The 12962-nt window shown below is 36.8% G+C and overlaps 1 protein-coding gene across 1 annotated transcript; it reads left to right on the forward strand.

The window, feature by feature from the left end:
* Positions 1-6589: 6589 nt before the first annotated feature.
* LOC145157181 (uncharacterized) lies at positions 6590-11723 on the forward strand. Its single transcript, XM_079076270.1, has 12 exons — positions 6590-6901; positions 7318-7481; positions 7579-7661; positions 9872-9945; positions 10083-10189; positions 10305-10366; positions 10449-10659; positions 10739-10821; positions 10910-11034; positions 11134-11240; positions 11337-11407; positions 11512-11723. Exons 2-12 carry the CDS (start codon positions 7340-7342, stop codon positions 11635-11637), a joined length of 1191 nt encoding a protein of 396 aa, XP_078932396.1. The 5' UTR covers positions 6590-6901; positions 7318-7339; the 3' UTR covers positions 11638-11723.
* The last annotated feature ends 1239 nt before the right edge of the window (positions 11724-12962 follow it).

Consider the following 12962-nt stretch of genomic DNA (forward strand, 5'->3'; position numbering starts at 1 on the left):
TCGGTGGCTTGATGTGGTGAAGGACTATGATTGCGAGATCCTCTACCATACGGGGAAGGCCAATGTCGTGGCCGACGCGCTTAGCCGCAAGACAGCACCGATCAAGGACGTCTGTATGAGGATGACAGTTGTGACTCTGTTGCTGGAGCAGATTTGAGGGGCCCAGCAGGAGGCCATGAAGGAGGAACATCGGAAGAGCGAGCGCATTGTGGGTCAGGTTTCCTCCTTCGACTATGATAGCCGTGGATTTTTGACTCTACACCGTAGGGTGTGGGCCCCATATCATGGAGGTGTGCGCCAAATATTGATGGAGGAGGCGCAAAAATCCAGGTTCTCTATCCATCCCGGGGCAACAAAGATGTACAAGGATCTTCGTCTTGATTATTGGTGGCCGTGTATGAAGAGGGATGTAGCTTGGTTTGTGGAGAGGTGCCTGACCTGTAGGAAGGTCAAGGCTGAGCACCAGAGACCCTATGGCAAGGTCCAGCCACTGGACATCCCGCTGTGGAAAGGAGAGGATATTACTATGGATTTTATCACAAAGCTTCCTAGGACAACACGAGGAGTGGATTCGATATGGGACATCGTCGATCGATTGACCAAGAGCGCCCATTTTATTCCGATTCGGGAGAGTATTTCGGCCGAAAAGTTGGCTGACATCTATATCAGGGAGGTAGTGGCGCGGCACAGGGTGCCAGTTTCAGTGATTTCCGACAGAGATGTGCGGTTCACTTCCAGGTTTTAGAGGAGGTTTCATGACGAGCTGGGTACTCGTCTGCATTTTAGCACCGCCTTTCACTCGCAGACGGATGGTCAGAGCGAGCTGACCATCCAGATCTTGAAGGATATGTTGTGGGCCTGTGTGTTAGACTTCGGAGGTAGTTGGGATACTTACCTTCCTTGGGCGGAATTCTCCTATAATATCAGCTATCATGCGAGCATCGACGGTCCTCCCTTCGAGATGTTGTATGGGAGGAAGTGCAGGACCCCAATATGTTGGGGTGAGGTTGGTCAAAGAGTCATGGGAAGTACCGAAGTGGTACTCAAGACTACGGAGAGGATCCAGCAGGTTCGGAGCAGGCTTCAGACTGCTCAGAGTCGGTAGAAAAGTTATGCCGACAAGCGTCGATCGGACATGGAGTTTCAGGTCGGGGATATGGTGCTCCTGAAAGTGTCGCCATGGAAGGGCGTCATTCGATTCAGGAAGCGGGGCAAGTTGGGCCCCAGGTATATTGGACCCTTCAGGGTTGTAGCCCGGGTGGGCAAGGTGGCATATACGCTAGATTTGCAAGCCGAACTCAGTCAGATTCATAGTACTTTTCACGTCTCCTAATTGTGGAAGTGTCTGGTGGACGACTCGGCAGTGGTGCCATTAGACGACATTCAGGTGGATGACAGCTTGAATTACATTGAGCGACCAGTGGCAATCCTTGACAGGAAGGCAAAGGATCTGAGGAATAAGCGAGTGGAGCTGATAAAGGTGCAGTGGCGACACCGTAAGGGCTCGGAATGGACTTGTGAGCCGGAGGACGAGATGAGGGAGCATTACACCGAGCTTTTTCAGGACCGAGCAGCCGACTTCGAGGACGAAGTCTAAGATAAATGGGGGAGATGTGTAACACCTGATTCCCGGTATGATTTTAATTCAAGTATTCTTGTGTTTTTCTTTGGGACTCGACAAGTTGGAGGCCTAACTCGTCGAGTAGAGTCGTGATCCGCGGAAAGTTTAAGTGGTCTACTCGACAAGTCGAGAGGCCGACTCGACGAGTAGACGTTGTTTGAGTGAAACCCTAAATTGAGGGTTTGCACCATATTTAAGCCACTTATCTCAGCCTCCATAGTCCCTATTACTCCCAGAAAGCATTACCTCGAAACCCTAGCCGTTTTTGTGTGTTCTATGGCCATTTTGGTGCATTTTGGTGGATTGTGAAGCTTGAGAAGAAGAGAGAAGCTTGAGAGTTCGAGTTGGGGCTTGGAGATCCAGAGATTTCATTCCATTCCAGCTCATTCCAGGTAAAATGCCCCTGTCTTGGTCTTCCATGTGTTTATTCTTAATTAGGGCTCGGATTTTGAGAACATTTAGGGCTTTCCAAGCCATTTTCGGATTTGTGATGGAGTCTTAACTTCATATCTGGGCCATTGGAGGGGTCTCATGTTATAAAGGTGCCAACTCTATGGCCATGAGAGCCCCATGCATCTTGTAGAACACCTTTTATGGCTTTTTTAGCCAAAGACCCCATGCATGTGCACCAAGGTTGGAACTTTACGTGTAAAATGGACATTAGGAGGCCAAATCTATGGTTTTGATGTGTTAAGACCCATTTAAATAGACTGTATAGAAATGGTCAAGGATGGACTCGGCGAGTCGTTCTTGGGACTCGGCGAGTCGGGGTGCAATGACCACCAAATCCTTTCTGTTGATTGGACCAAATGATAGTGTGGAAGGTCCCTCAGGTTTTAGAACCATTAGGGGCCTAGGAATTCATGGGACTCGACGAGTGGTTGAGCAAACTCAACGAGTCCAAGGCAATCTCCCAACCTTTGAAGATGGACTCGACGAGTTGTTCATACAACTCGGTGAGTCATAGACTGGACACGTTCTTATAAGGGAGATGAACTCGACGAGTTCAAGGACGAACTCGGTGAGTCGGATGAAGATGGTCCTGATGGTATGATTGAAGGAGAACCCGTCGAGTTCTTGCCAGACTCGACGAGTCGAGTCGGGGTTGGATCGGGTTAGTGGAGTTTGGACTCGACGACTTGGTAGACCAACTCGGCGAGTCAGGTCAACTGGATGTTGACTTGGACCAAAGTTGACTTTGACTGAATTGGTTTGACCCTACTTGGGGTTGCGTATTCAAGTTGATAACTTAGATGGGCTGTCGTGTAGGGATTTAGGAGTCAAGGAGAGTCGATTTACACGTCGAGGACAGTTCAGACACTACACGACACCGAGGTGAGTTACCTTCCAGTAGAAGTGGGTCTAAGGCACCAAGGCCGACCCACTAGTAGTTGTTTAGTTTAGATGATTGTCTTTGTGATAATTGTCTGTTTTGCTATTGCTTGATATGTGCGTATGCTAGTATGATATGTTATGTGAGATAGTATCAGTAGAAGGGGACTAGTCCCCGATTAGGTCGTTAGGACCAATGGGTAGGTCGGACACCCTAGATATGTCTGACAGCTTGATTATGATATGATATTATATGCTAGTGGTAGGGGTGAAATAGTCCCCGTGATCGGTTGAGATAGACCGAAGGGTAAGTCGACACCCCAGAATAGCCTGACATGGGTGGGTCAGCAACCCAAAATGGCTTGACATGGGTAGGTCAGCACCCCATAATGGCGTGACATGGGTAGGTCGGGCACCCCAGAACTGCTCGATAATATGTATGTCGATTTGTATATGGTATGATGGGGGAGCTCACTAAGCTTTGTGCTTACAGTTTCAATTTTGGTTTTAGGTACCTCTTCGTCCAAGGGGAAGGAGGCGACGGCGTATCAGCGCATCACACACACAACATGATTTCCGCTTAGAGTTTTCTGGGATTATACTCTGATATTCTATTATTTCAGATGATATGGTTTTGAGACATGATATCGTGGTTTTATGTATTAACATGATATTGGCAATGTTTTGATAAATTATTTTATAAATCACTTGTTTAAAAATGAAATTTGTGGCCTTAAATTTTGGGATGTTACACAATCCATTTATAGGAACAGTTAGCTCTCCTATGTTTAATCCATGTAAACACCATGGACTGAATGTTCCCCGCCAGTTGGTTAGGTGATATCTGAATCTTATTAAATATAAAGTCGCACCTTGCTTTCCATATTAGCCATGCAGTACCATAACAAATGCTAATTAGGTTCTTCCTCTTCTTTAAGCATCGTCCCCATGTTGAACAAAACTTCACCATGTCACTTAAGTTCCCAAATTGGGGTTGAGGAATACCATACCACCTGAACATTGCCTCCCACACCTTTGCTGCCATCGAACAGTTGATCAAAGCATGATCAGTATCTTCTCTTTCCAGATCACAGTAGCTGCAATTAATTGTATTGAAATTGATTCCTCTCTTTTGGAGAGCACATGCAGTTGGGATACCATTTAGGACCGCCCTCCAAATGAAACACCGCACCTTAGTCGGGACCTCCGGTATCTAATCGATCTTCCCTCCTTCAATACTCAAGCTCTCTTTATCAATTTGTTCCCTTACCACATTAACGTGGTAGACCCCCATCCCCAGAGATGTTACATACCCAGCTATCTGGTTCGGTGTTTGGCAGGAATGATTCCACTTTGAAAGCTAATTCATCAAATTAACGTGCTTGAGAGTTAGAGGATGGACTCGATTTCCATTCCTATGTTATCCCCCCAGTGTTTATCCTCTCCCTAATTTTACATTTTTTACTTTTCTTCAGCTTGTACAATCCTGGGAACATTGATTTTAAATTTTCGTTGTCCAACCATTTATCTAACCAGAATAATGTGTTATCTCCTTCACCCACCTGTTTTTTATTACTTCATCAAAGTTGATTCCAGCTTTCAAGAACTCTCTTTTTACCCTTGCTATATTGTTCCAAACACTCGGAATGGACTTTTTTGAGATACAATTTGCAGCCTAGTTCTTGAGGTTATGGATACCCATAATAGTCTCCCTCCATAGACTTGCTCCATCACTTCGCAACTGCCACCACCATTTGCCAATTAGTTCCAGATTCAGAACTTTAAGTGAACCCAAACCAAGACCGGCAACTTCTCTAGGGGACACCACCTTTTGCCAAGAGACCCAGTTGATTTTTCTCTTCCTATCTTCATTCATACCCCATAAGAATTTCCTTCTAATACTTTCCAAAGAGTTTATGACTCCAGCAAGTGCAACAAATAGTGAGAAATAGTAATATAGTATGTAGGTGGGTTACCAAGAACCACTTTGCATAGGGTGAGGCGTCCCCCCATTGAAAGGGTTTTTGATTTCCATACAGATAATTTGGCCTGGAATCTCTCAATCACCGGTCTCCAGTTTTTCTTCAACTTCATGTTTCCTCCTACCGGTACACCAAGATAGTTGAAAGGGAGTTTGGCTGGTTCACATCCAAGGGGAGTGGCATACCGGGTAACCTCATGCATGTCAAATCCAACTCTAATAACCCGTGATTTGTGAAAGTTGACCTTGAGGCCAGAAGTTACGTGAAAGCACCTTAGTATTCTTGCGAGATTTTTAATGTTTTCCTTATGCCATTCGCCCATGAATAGAGCATCATCCGCGTAAAATAAATGAGAGATAGATGTCTCTGTATTTGGAAGAGATATCCCGATAAAAATGCCTTTCTCACAAGCTATTTTTATTGCAATATTGAGCCCCTCCATGGCAATAATGAATAGGAAAGGCGATAGTGGATCGCCTTGTCTAACTCCCCGTTCCATCTCGAACTCCTTTGTGGGTGAACCATTTACTAGTACATATGCTCTTGTAGAACGTAAACACCCTTGAATCCAACCACGTCATTTGTCTCCAAATCCAAGTTGCATTTGAATCGAGTCAAGGTATTCCCAGTTAGCTGAATCAAAGGCTTTGTCGAAGTCCACTTTGAAGAGCAACATTTTCTTTTTGGCTTTCTTACTCCAGGAGCATAGTTCGTTTACAATTAGCGGACTATCCAAGATATTCCTTCCTTCGACAAATGCAGATTGCACCTCTCCAATACACTTACCAATAACCCTTTTTAGTCTGTGAGCCAAGGTTTTTGCAATATAGACATCCAATTAGACTTATTGGTCTATAATCTTCAAGCGTGATCGGATCCTTGATTTTTGGAACTAGAGTAATGAAAGAGGAGTTGCATCCTCTTCCAAGTCTCCCATAATTTTCGAAGTATTTAACAACATTTATTACACCATCTTGCATCTCCGCCCAATACTTCTTAATGAACTGGAACAAAAATCCATCAGGGCCCGACGCCTTTTCATTCTCGCATGCCATACAACACATCTGATCTCTTCATTAGTGAATGGGGCTTCCAGCTGAACTTTATCAAGTGCACCCAACGAGGTGAATTTATTGCTGATCAACTTTGGTCTCGACGGCCATTTCTCCAGTAACTTCCTTTGATAAAATTTGAAAGCTCATTGCTTAATGGTCTCTGCATCTGTGGCCCATGAGTTGTTAGACTGCAACCTCATTATTCTGTTCTTTCTATGTTTGTTATTCACATATCCATGGAAGAAAGATGTGTTCTTGTCCCCGTCTATCACCCACTTTATTCTAGATTTTTGTTTCAAATCCAAGGTCGTTAATTTCTCAATTTCAACAATTTTCTGTATTCCAGATCGCCTTTCATTAATCTCCATTTCGCTAAGTTGTCTTATTTCCACCAAGCAATCAATGTTTATGCACATGCTGTTTAGTTCTCTTTAATTCAATTGTCTCCCTCGGGTATTCATTTGCCCTCCATTTTTTAAGTTCATTCTTCCAAAATTTTAAGTTAATTAATCGTGAAGTTAAATCAGTTAATTCCCTTTACACCGTCACTCATACTATAAAACTTAAAACAAATACGAATCCACTACTCTCACGCGCGCTTATACCCACCCTATGAACACAATCCATCACCTTCCTTTATTCCGTTTTCTTTTTCCGCAAGTGTTCGTCTTCCCAATTGATCTCTCTCTCTCTCTCTCTCGTTCTCTTCACACAGAAAAAACCTCTCACCACGGTAACAAAAAAAAAAACCCTAAATCGACGCGTCTCCGTACACTGCTCCGCCTCCACTTTCCGCTGTTTCAACTTGTTTCAACTTTCGAGTAACGGAATCCTAGCAGCTTGCTGCTGCTAGTATCTCATTCTCGCCGCCGGAAGAACGGTTTCGCACCTCCGATTCAACGTGTTTAAAGGTTTATGCGCCAAATTTTCACTTGCATTTGACAATTATACCTACATTTGGACTTAGCATTTTTATTCCCGTTATCCAATATATATATTTTCTAAAAGCTTTCATATGTTCCATTAACCTCGACAAATTTCGTCATATCCTGTGTTCTGTTTAATTTTTTAACAGATATTTTGCATATGAGACTTGATTAAGTTGATATATTCTGTTTTTCCTGTTTAAGCGGATTTTCTTACTCATTATAGGTGTGTAATGTGTTGCTTGTTTGGGAATCAGGAATGTGGTGCTTATTTTTCCTTCTGATCATTCGCTTGTTTTATTTGAAACGCATGTCCAAACCCTAAAGTTTATCTTTATTTTATTTGAAATTTGTGGCATGTTATTAGGATAGAGTTTTAACTTCATTAATCATGTGAATAGATTTTACTACGTCTGCTGTTCAATGAGCACTGGTATTGCATCTACATCTTTTGTTCCAATGGACGTTTCTGAGGCTGAAGATGCAGATATAAAAAGTTGGAACACGTTATTCAACGCTTTGAAATCTTGTGGGATTCTACACGGTGGTACTATAAACCCCTCAGGTATGTGTTGTTTCAAAGCTGTGCAAGTATTTTTGTAAATACCATAAACGTTAGTCATTTAGTTACATCTAAAAATCTAAAAACATTAATATTGTAGAAATTGCAATGGGACTTGAGTATGAAGAAGCTAGAAAAGAGTCACTAGAACTGAAAAGTCATCTCAGGAGCGTTAGAAATAAGGTAATAATTAATATACATGAACAGTAATTTGTGTTTGAGTTTCACATTTTGGTCCAATTTTTTATTATTACTATTATTTTTTTTTAGTTTTTTTGTTTTAATTGCACAAAGTCGGTTTTAATTTTTATGAAGTTTATAAAATATTTTAATATATATATATATATATATATATATATATATATATATATATATATTTTGTGTCCCACAAGAACTTGAATAATAATAAGATTCTCAACATATAAGAAAAAAACAGAACGATTTTGTAAGACACCTAGAAAACAATATATATTTTTTCAAGATAAATGATATGCTTCATATCAGTTATTATACTTAATATTTATTTTATTTTCAACTACAAAAAATATCAAATTACTTGGGTATCTTGTCATAAGATCAAAGTAATAATAAGCTTTGGAGTTCTTAGAAAACTAGCTATTAGTTGGTACGTGAAAGTTCAAAATGTAACTTTTATTTCTCTAAAGGTATTTAGTAGAACTAATTGTTAGTTTTTAAATATGTAAAACTAATTAAAAACTAAAAACTAAAAACTTCAAAAACTATTTCAAGTTATTTTTGTATGTAAAGATTTTTGTTAAAAATATAAGTAAAAAACTCATGGTGTTCAAAGTTTTTTTTTTTTTTTTTTTTAATTTAACTTTTTCAAAACAAAAAGCTAAAATGCCCAAAATTCAAAAAAGTTTTTTTTTTTTTTAATTTAACTTTTTCAAAACAATAAAATGCCCAAAAATTCTGAAAAAGTGTTTTTTTTGTTTAATTTAACTTTTTGTAGAAACAGCCAAATTAAGTTTCTTTGATTTCTTATTGTCGTTGTTTCTCTACCACCACTTTATTCGATATCGTTATATTATTTATATCAATCTGATTTGGGTATATGTTTTTCATCTGAGTCGAACACACATCATCATGTTCCATTCTTAATTGGTTATGTTATGTGTTTTGGGTGACTGTTTTTCATTTCAATAGTATTGAAATCAGAGAAAATTTGGAACACTCCCAACTGTTTGTTTCTTGTTTTTCATCTGAATTCAATACACAATCATCATCATCGACCATTTGTGAATCTTTAGTGCTATATGTGTTTCTTGACGATTTGGGTCTCTCTGTTTTGATCACGAATAAAGACCGATTCTACACTATATTGTATTTGTTTCTTGATGAATTGAGTGCGTGTTTTCATTTAAATTAAACAGAAATTCTTGTGTTTTTGCATATTAATCCTGAATCTCTGTCTTTCTTGACCCCTTTTGAAGATCCGATTCCTGACTTTAGAAATTATAAAGTTTTTTTTTTTTGTTTTTGTCTGCAAGCAATGATGTTTAATCTACTTAACTGTAGATATCAATTAAAAATCATTTGTTTCACCTCACATTTATGAGGTTCGTTGAATTCAAAAGTCTTTAAAAACTATCATTCATCTACAGTTTTACATTATTCTTATTAATTATATTTAATTTTTTAGCTTTATTTTTTCTTAAAATCGAAATGAACAGTTGAAAAGTTAAGGTCTATTTAACTTTCATTTTTCACCATTAAAAATGATTTAAATGATATGCGTAATTCATCAAAAAAAAATTGTACTTTGTTCTCTCTAAAATAAATATGATAATAATGTTTCTTTATTCCTTCTTATCTGGACTTTAAGTCTTTCTCTTTTTATCTGTCAAGTAGAAATTGTGACATCATATTTGCAATATCTATCTATTTTTTTTATGTGCAATTTGTTTCTTAAAACAGTGTTTTTCATAAGATTTTGTATGTTGTCTCCTTCATATATTCTTAAATAATGGATAACTCCAAACCATTAATGGTCAATGGTCCTACACTTCATTTTTTTCGTTTTTATTAAATTGTAACCCATTGGGCATTTTCTTTAACTTAAGTGTCAAAAGCCCACCATTAAAAGTCAATCTAGATGTGGAGAACATAAAATCTCATGGCCCTTCCACGAAAAAAAGAAAATTTCTTAAATTCCCTTGAACATATCATCGCACAAAACCATAATCATTTTTCTTTAATGAACTTCACGTTTAGAAGTATTCTCTCACAAACACTCTTTCATATAATCACAACCATGTTTCACTTATCTTTCGGGTTTCAACTGTCTCTTTGTTACACGAGAGGGTATATTCAAAGAAATCTCATGTCGTTCAAGGTCTTTTGTTCTGATCTGGCATGCATTTTGTTTGTAGGTGGAGTTGGTGAATTTGAGAAATCAACTTAAAAATCGAGAAAAGCTGGACAGTTTTATTATGTTAGAGTCAAGGTTAGCTAAATATTTTTTCGTTATTTATTTTATTTTTTAATGAAGTTGGCTTTTGTTTTTGACTATGGATGTCACTTTCTATTTTCTTTAAACATCATATAACACATTAACACGAAATTCTGTTATGCATTTTTCAGTAATAAACGCTTTGATACCACTCTCAGAATTGACCTCAGAGATCAAGAACCACAGGAAGCGATTTCGTTTTTAAAAATCCATATATGGATCGGCTACAACCTCAGAAGTATATATATATATATATATATATATATATATATATATATATATATAATCTATTAAATAACTTTTTATGTCTTAAACTAATCATGTAAGCTTTTTTTTTGTTTTAATCTAAACAGCTGTGCGTCACATAAATGTAATAACTGGAAATACAAATCAAGATTTGAACTTAAAGTTAAAGGTATGAATTTGTTTATTTTACTAAATATTATCAAAATGATTAATGGATACTTATTGTATTTAACAAGTGTTTGTTTTTGCAGATCAGTAATTTCTTATTTCATACAAATGTTCATTCCGAAGAAAACAGCATCAGAGATGGATTCGATATTGCATTTTATCCAGGCCAAAAAGACGCTATCTTTCCGTGTGAAGAGATTCGGTCGGGGAATGATTCTGAAGTACAAAGTTGGGAGAGAGTTTTACAATCTTTACTATCATGTAACAAATTTCATGAAAATATTAACCTGCAAGGTAAAGTATTCTAGGCATTTTTTTTTGGTGTTTGTTAGCTTAGAAAGACCTCACAAATAACTATTTTATGTTGTCGCAGATGTTGGAACAATTGCCGACTGTAGAGATTTCAAGGAAAAAACATCAGAAATGGAAACTCAAGTCAAATGTGTTGAGAAGCTTGTAATAATTTTGTTAGAGGAGTATTTTAGTTTTCTAACTTCTTTTTATACCCATCCTTTTACTTCAAAGACCGTATTTTATAATGCAGGTTGAAGAGTTTATATCTACCGGACAACTAAAACTTGCAAATGAATGGGAACAACATGTAAAAGCAGCAAGAAAGAAGATAGATAATGATAAGAAGAAAAATAGCTTCAAGCTAATTGAGTTGAGGTAATAAATTAACTTTACCTTGTTTCCTTTTAATTCAAACTTCTTTAACATATAATCAATAGGATTTTCATGTTGATTAAAATGTTTTCATTTTTTCAGGCATAAAGAAATTCGAAATCAAATAATTTTTGATTTACATGGTCTCCATACTGATGAAGCTCTATGGTTTGTAAAGCTTCATCTATTCTTGTTTTATAACCTTCGGAGTAAGCTCCATACAATCAGCTTATTTAATTGTTTTTTTTTTATGTTATTATTATTATTATTATTATTTATTTATTTATTTATTTTTTTAATAAAAGCTGTAAAAGTGATATATGTAATCACTGGGCATGGTGAATCTAGAGACAATGTTTCGGTGCTGAAAGAGAAGGTATAATAATGTATTTTTTTATTTAAAGTTTTTATGTATTTTTATTTTAACTTTTCTATTAAAGCCCTAAAAACTATTTCCACTGGTTTTGTTTTGTTTTGCAGGTCGGTAAACTGTTAACAAAAATTGGAATCCAACCTGTACTTTCAAATAAAGGCCGATATGAAATACAACTTCCTGAGGAACAAAAAGATTTTAACTGTTTGTTGGATAATTCAGATTGGAATTGATATTCATGTTTTTTTTTAGTATTTTTAAAATGATGAAATTGAGGACTTAATCCAGAAATTGCAGCAACACGTGTTTTGTTTTGTTATTGATTGTTTTACCTAGTCTAATGTTTTGAATAAGTGGTCCCTGCTCTGCTTTCATGCAAACTAGGAAAGGTCCCTGGGGTTTGGAAGACTTTGCTATTTATCATTTGTTATCTATCAGTGTTCATTACATAGCCACTATCTATTTGCGTATGAAAACATTGCACTTTCAATTGGTAGAATTTTAAGAGAAACGAAAGTAGAATGCTATAACAAACAACTTGATAAAAGTAGATTCATATTTCTTGTATTTTTAACCTGTGTTTTGTACTAATTTGTTTCCTATTCTGTGTATTCAAGTCACGAAATCAGTGACATTCCCCTATACCAATGCTATTTAGCTAGAGCTTTCAAATACCACTATTAGCCACATGTACAATGGTATTTGGTACTTGTCTAAAACTTGTAATATTACACATAGGTAAGATATAGAAAGATTGATTAATTATGTAGAAATGTTTAATTGCAAAATAAGATATAGAAAGATTTGATTAATTATGTAGTTGTTCCATCAACAGCAAAATTAAGAGCGTTATAAACCTGAAAAAAAAAAAACAAACAAACGTGCTTACATTGATATGTTTAATATATCATTCTACTTTCATTTATTTATATATGTGGGTAGATCTTTTAAGTACTATGTTATAATTGGATAGATAATCTCAAAGTAAAATATCTAAAATAGAAAATAAAATTAAAATTAAAAAATTGTAATAAAAAAATAGGTTAATATAATGCAATTTCATAAAACTATGTATGTGGTATCGAGAGAGAGATTTTTTGTTCATAAAACTCACATTCACAGCACAATCGCTGAAAAATAACTTATTTTCACAATTGCTTTTACATTACAAGCCTCCCAACCACTACCTTCTTTGTAACATTCCACCTGCCAAAAAAATTAAATAATGAAACACAAATGGGAAAATAGTTAGGAAAAAAGTCAAAGTCATGGTTTACATATACATACAACGTCCAAAACGTGATTCTTTTCCGTGGATCTGCCAATTCTGTACAGTGTTTCTCCAATCACAAAAGCACCAAAATTGCCTCTACAACTCTTTCATTTTTCAGTAGAACCATTGCCATTTAATGGCAACCCTTCATTTTGTTCATATCTGGAATTTTTAACCATTTGTCTTCACGTGAATCAAGCATTTCAACAGAACTACATCACATAAAAGAGTATTCATTTATGTATAGCATCCTCTTAAACTGCTGACCTCTAACAAAAAAAAAAA

The sequence above is a fragment of the Lactuca virosa genome, chromosome 2 (genome assembly GCF_052849685.1).
Source record: "Lactuca virosa cultivar CGN04683 chromosome 2, Lactuca_virosa_CGN04683_v6, whole genome shotgun sequence".
Taxonomy (NCBI): Eukaryota; Viridiplantae; Streptophyta; class Magnoliopsida; order Asterales; family Asteraceae; genus Lactuca; species Lactuca virosa.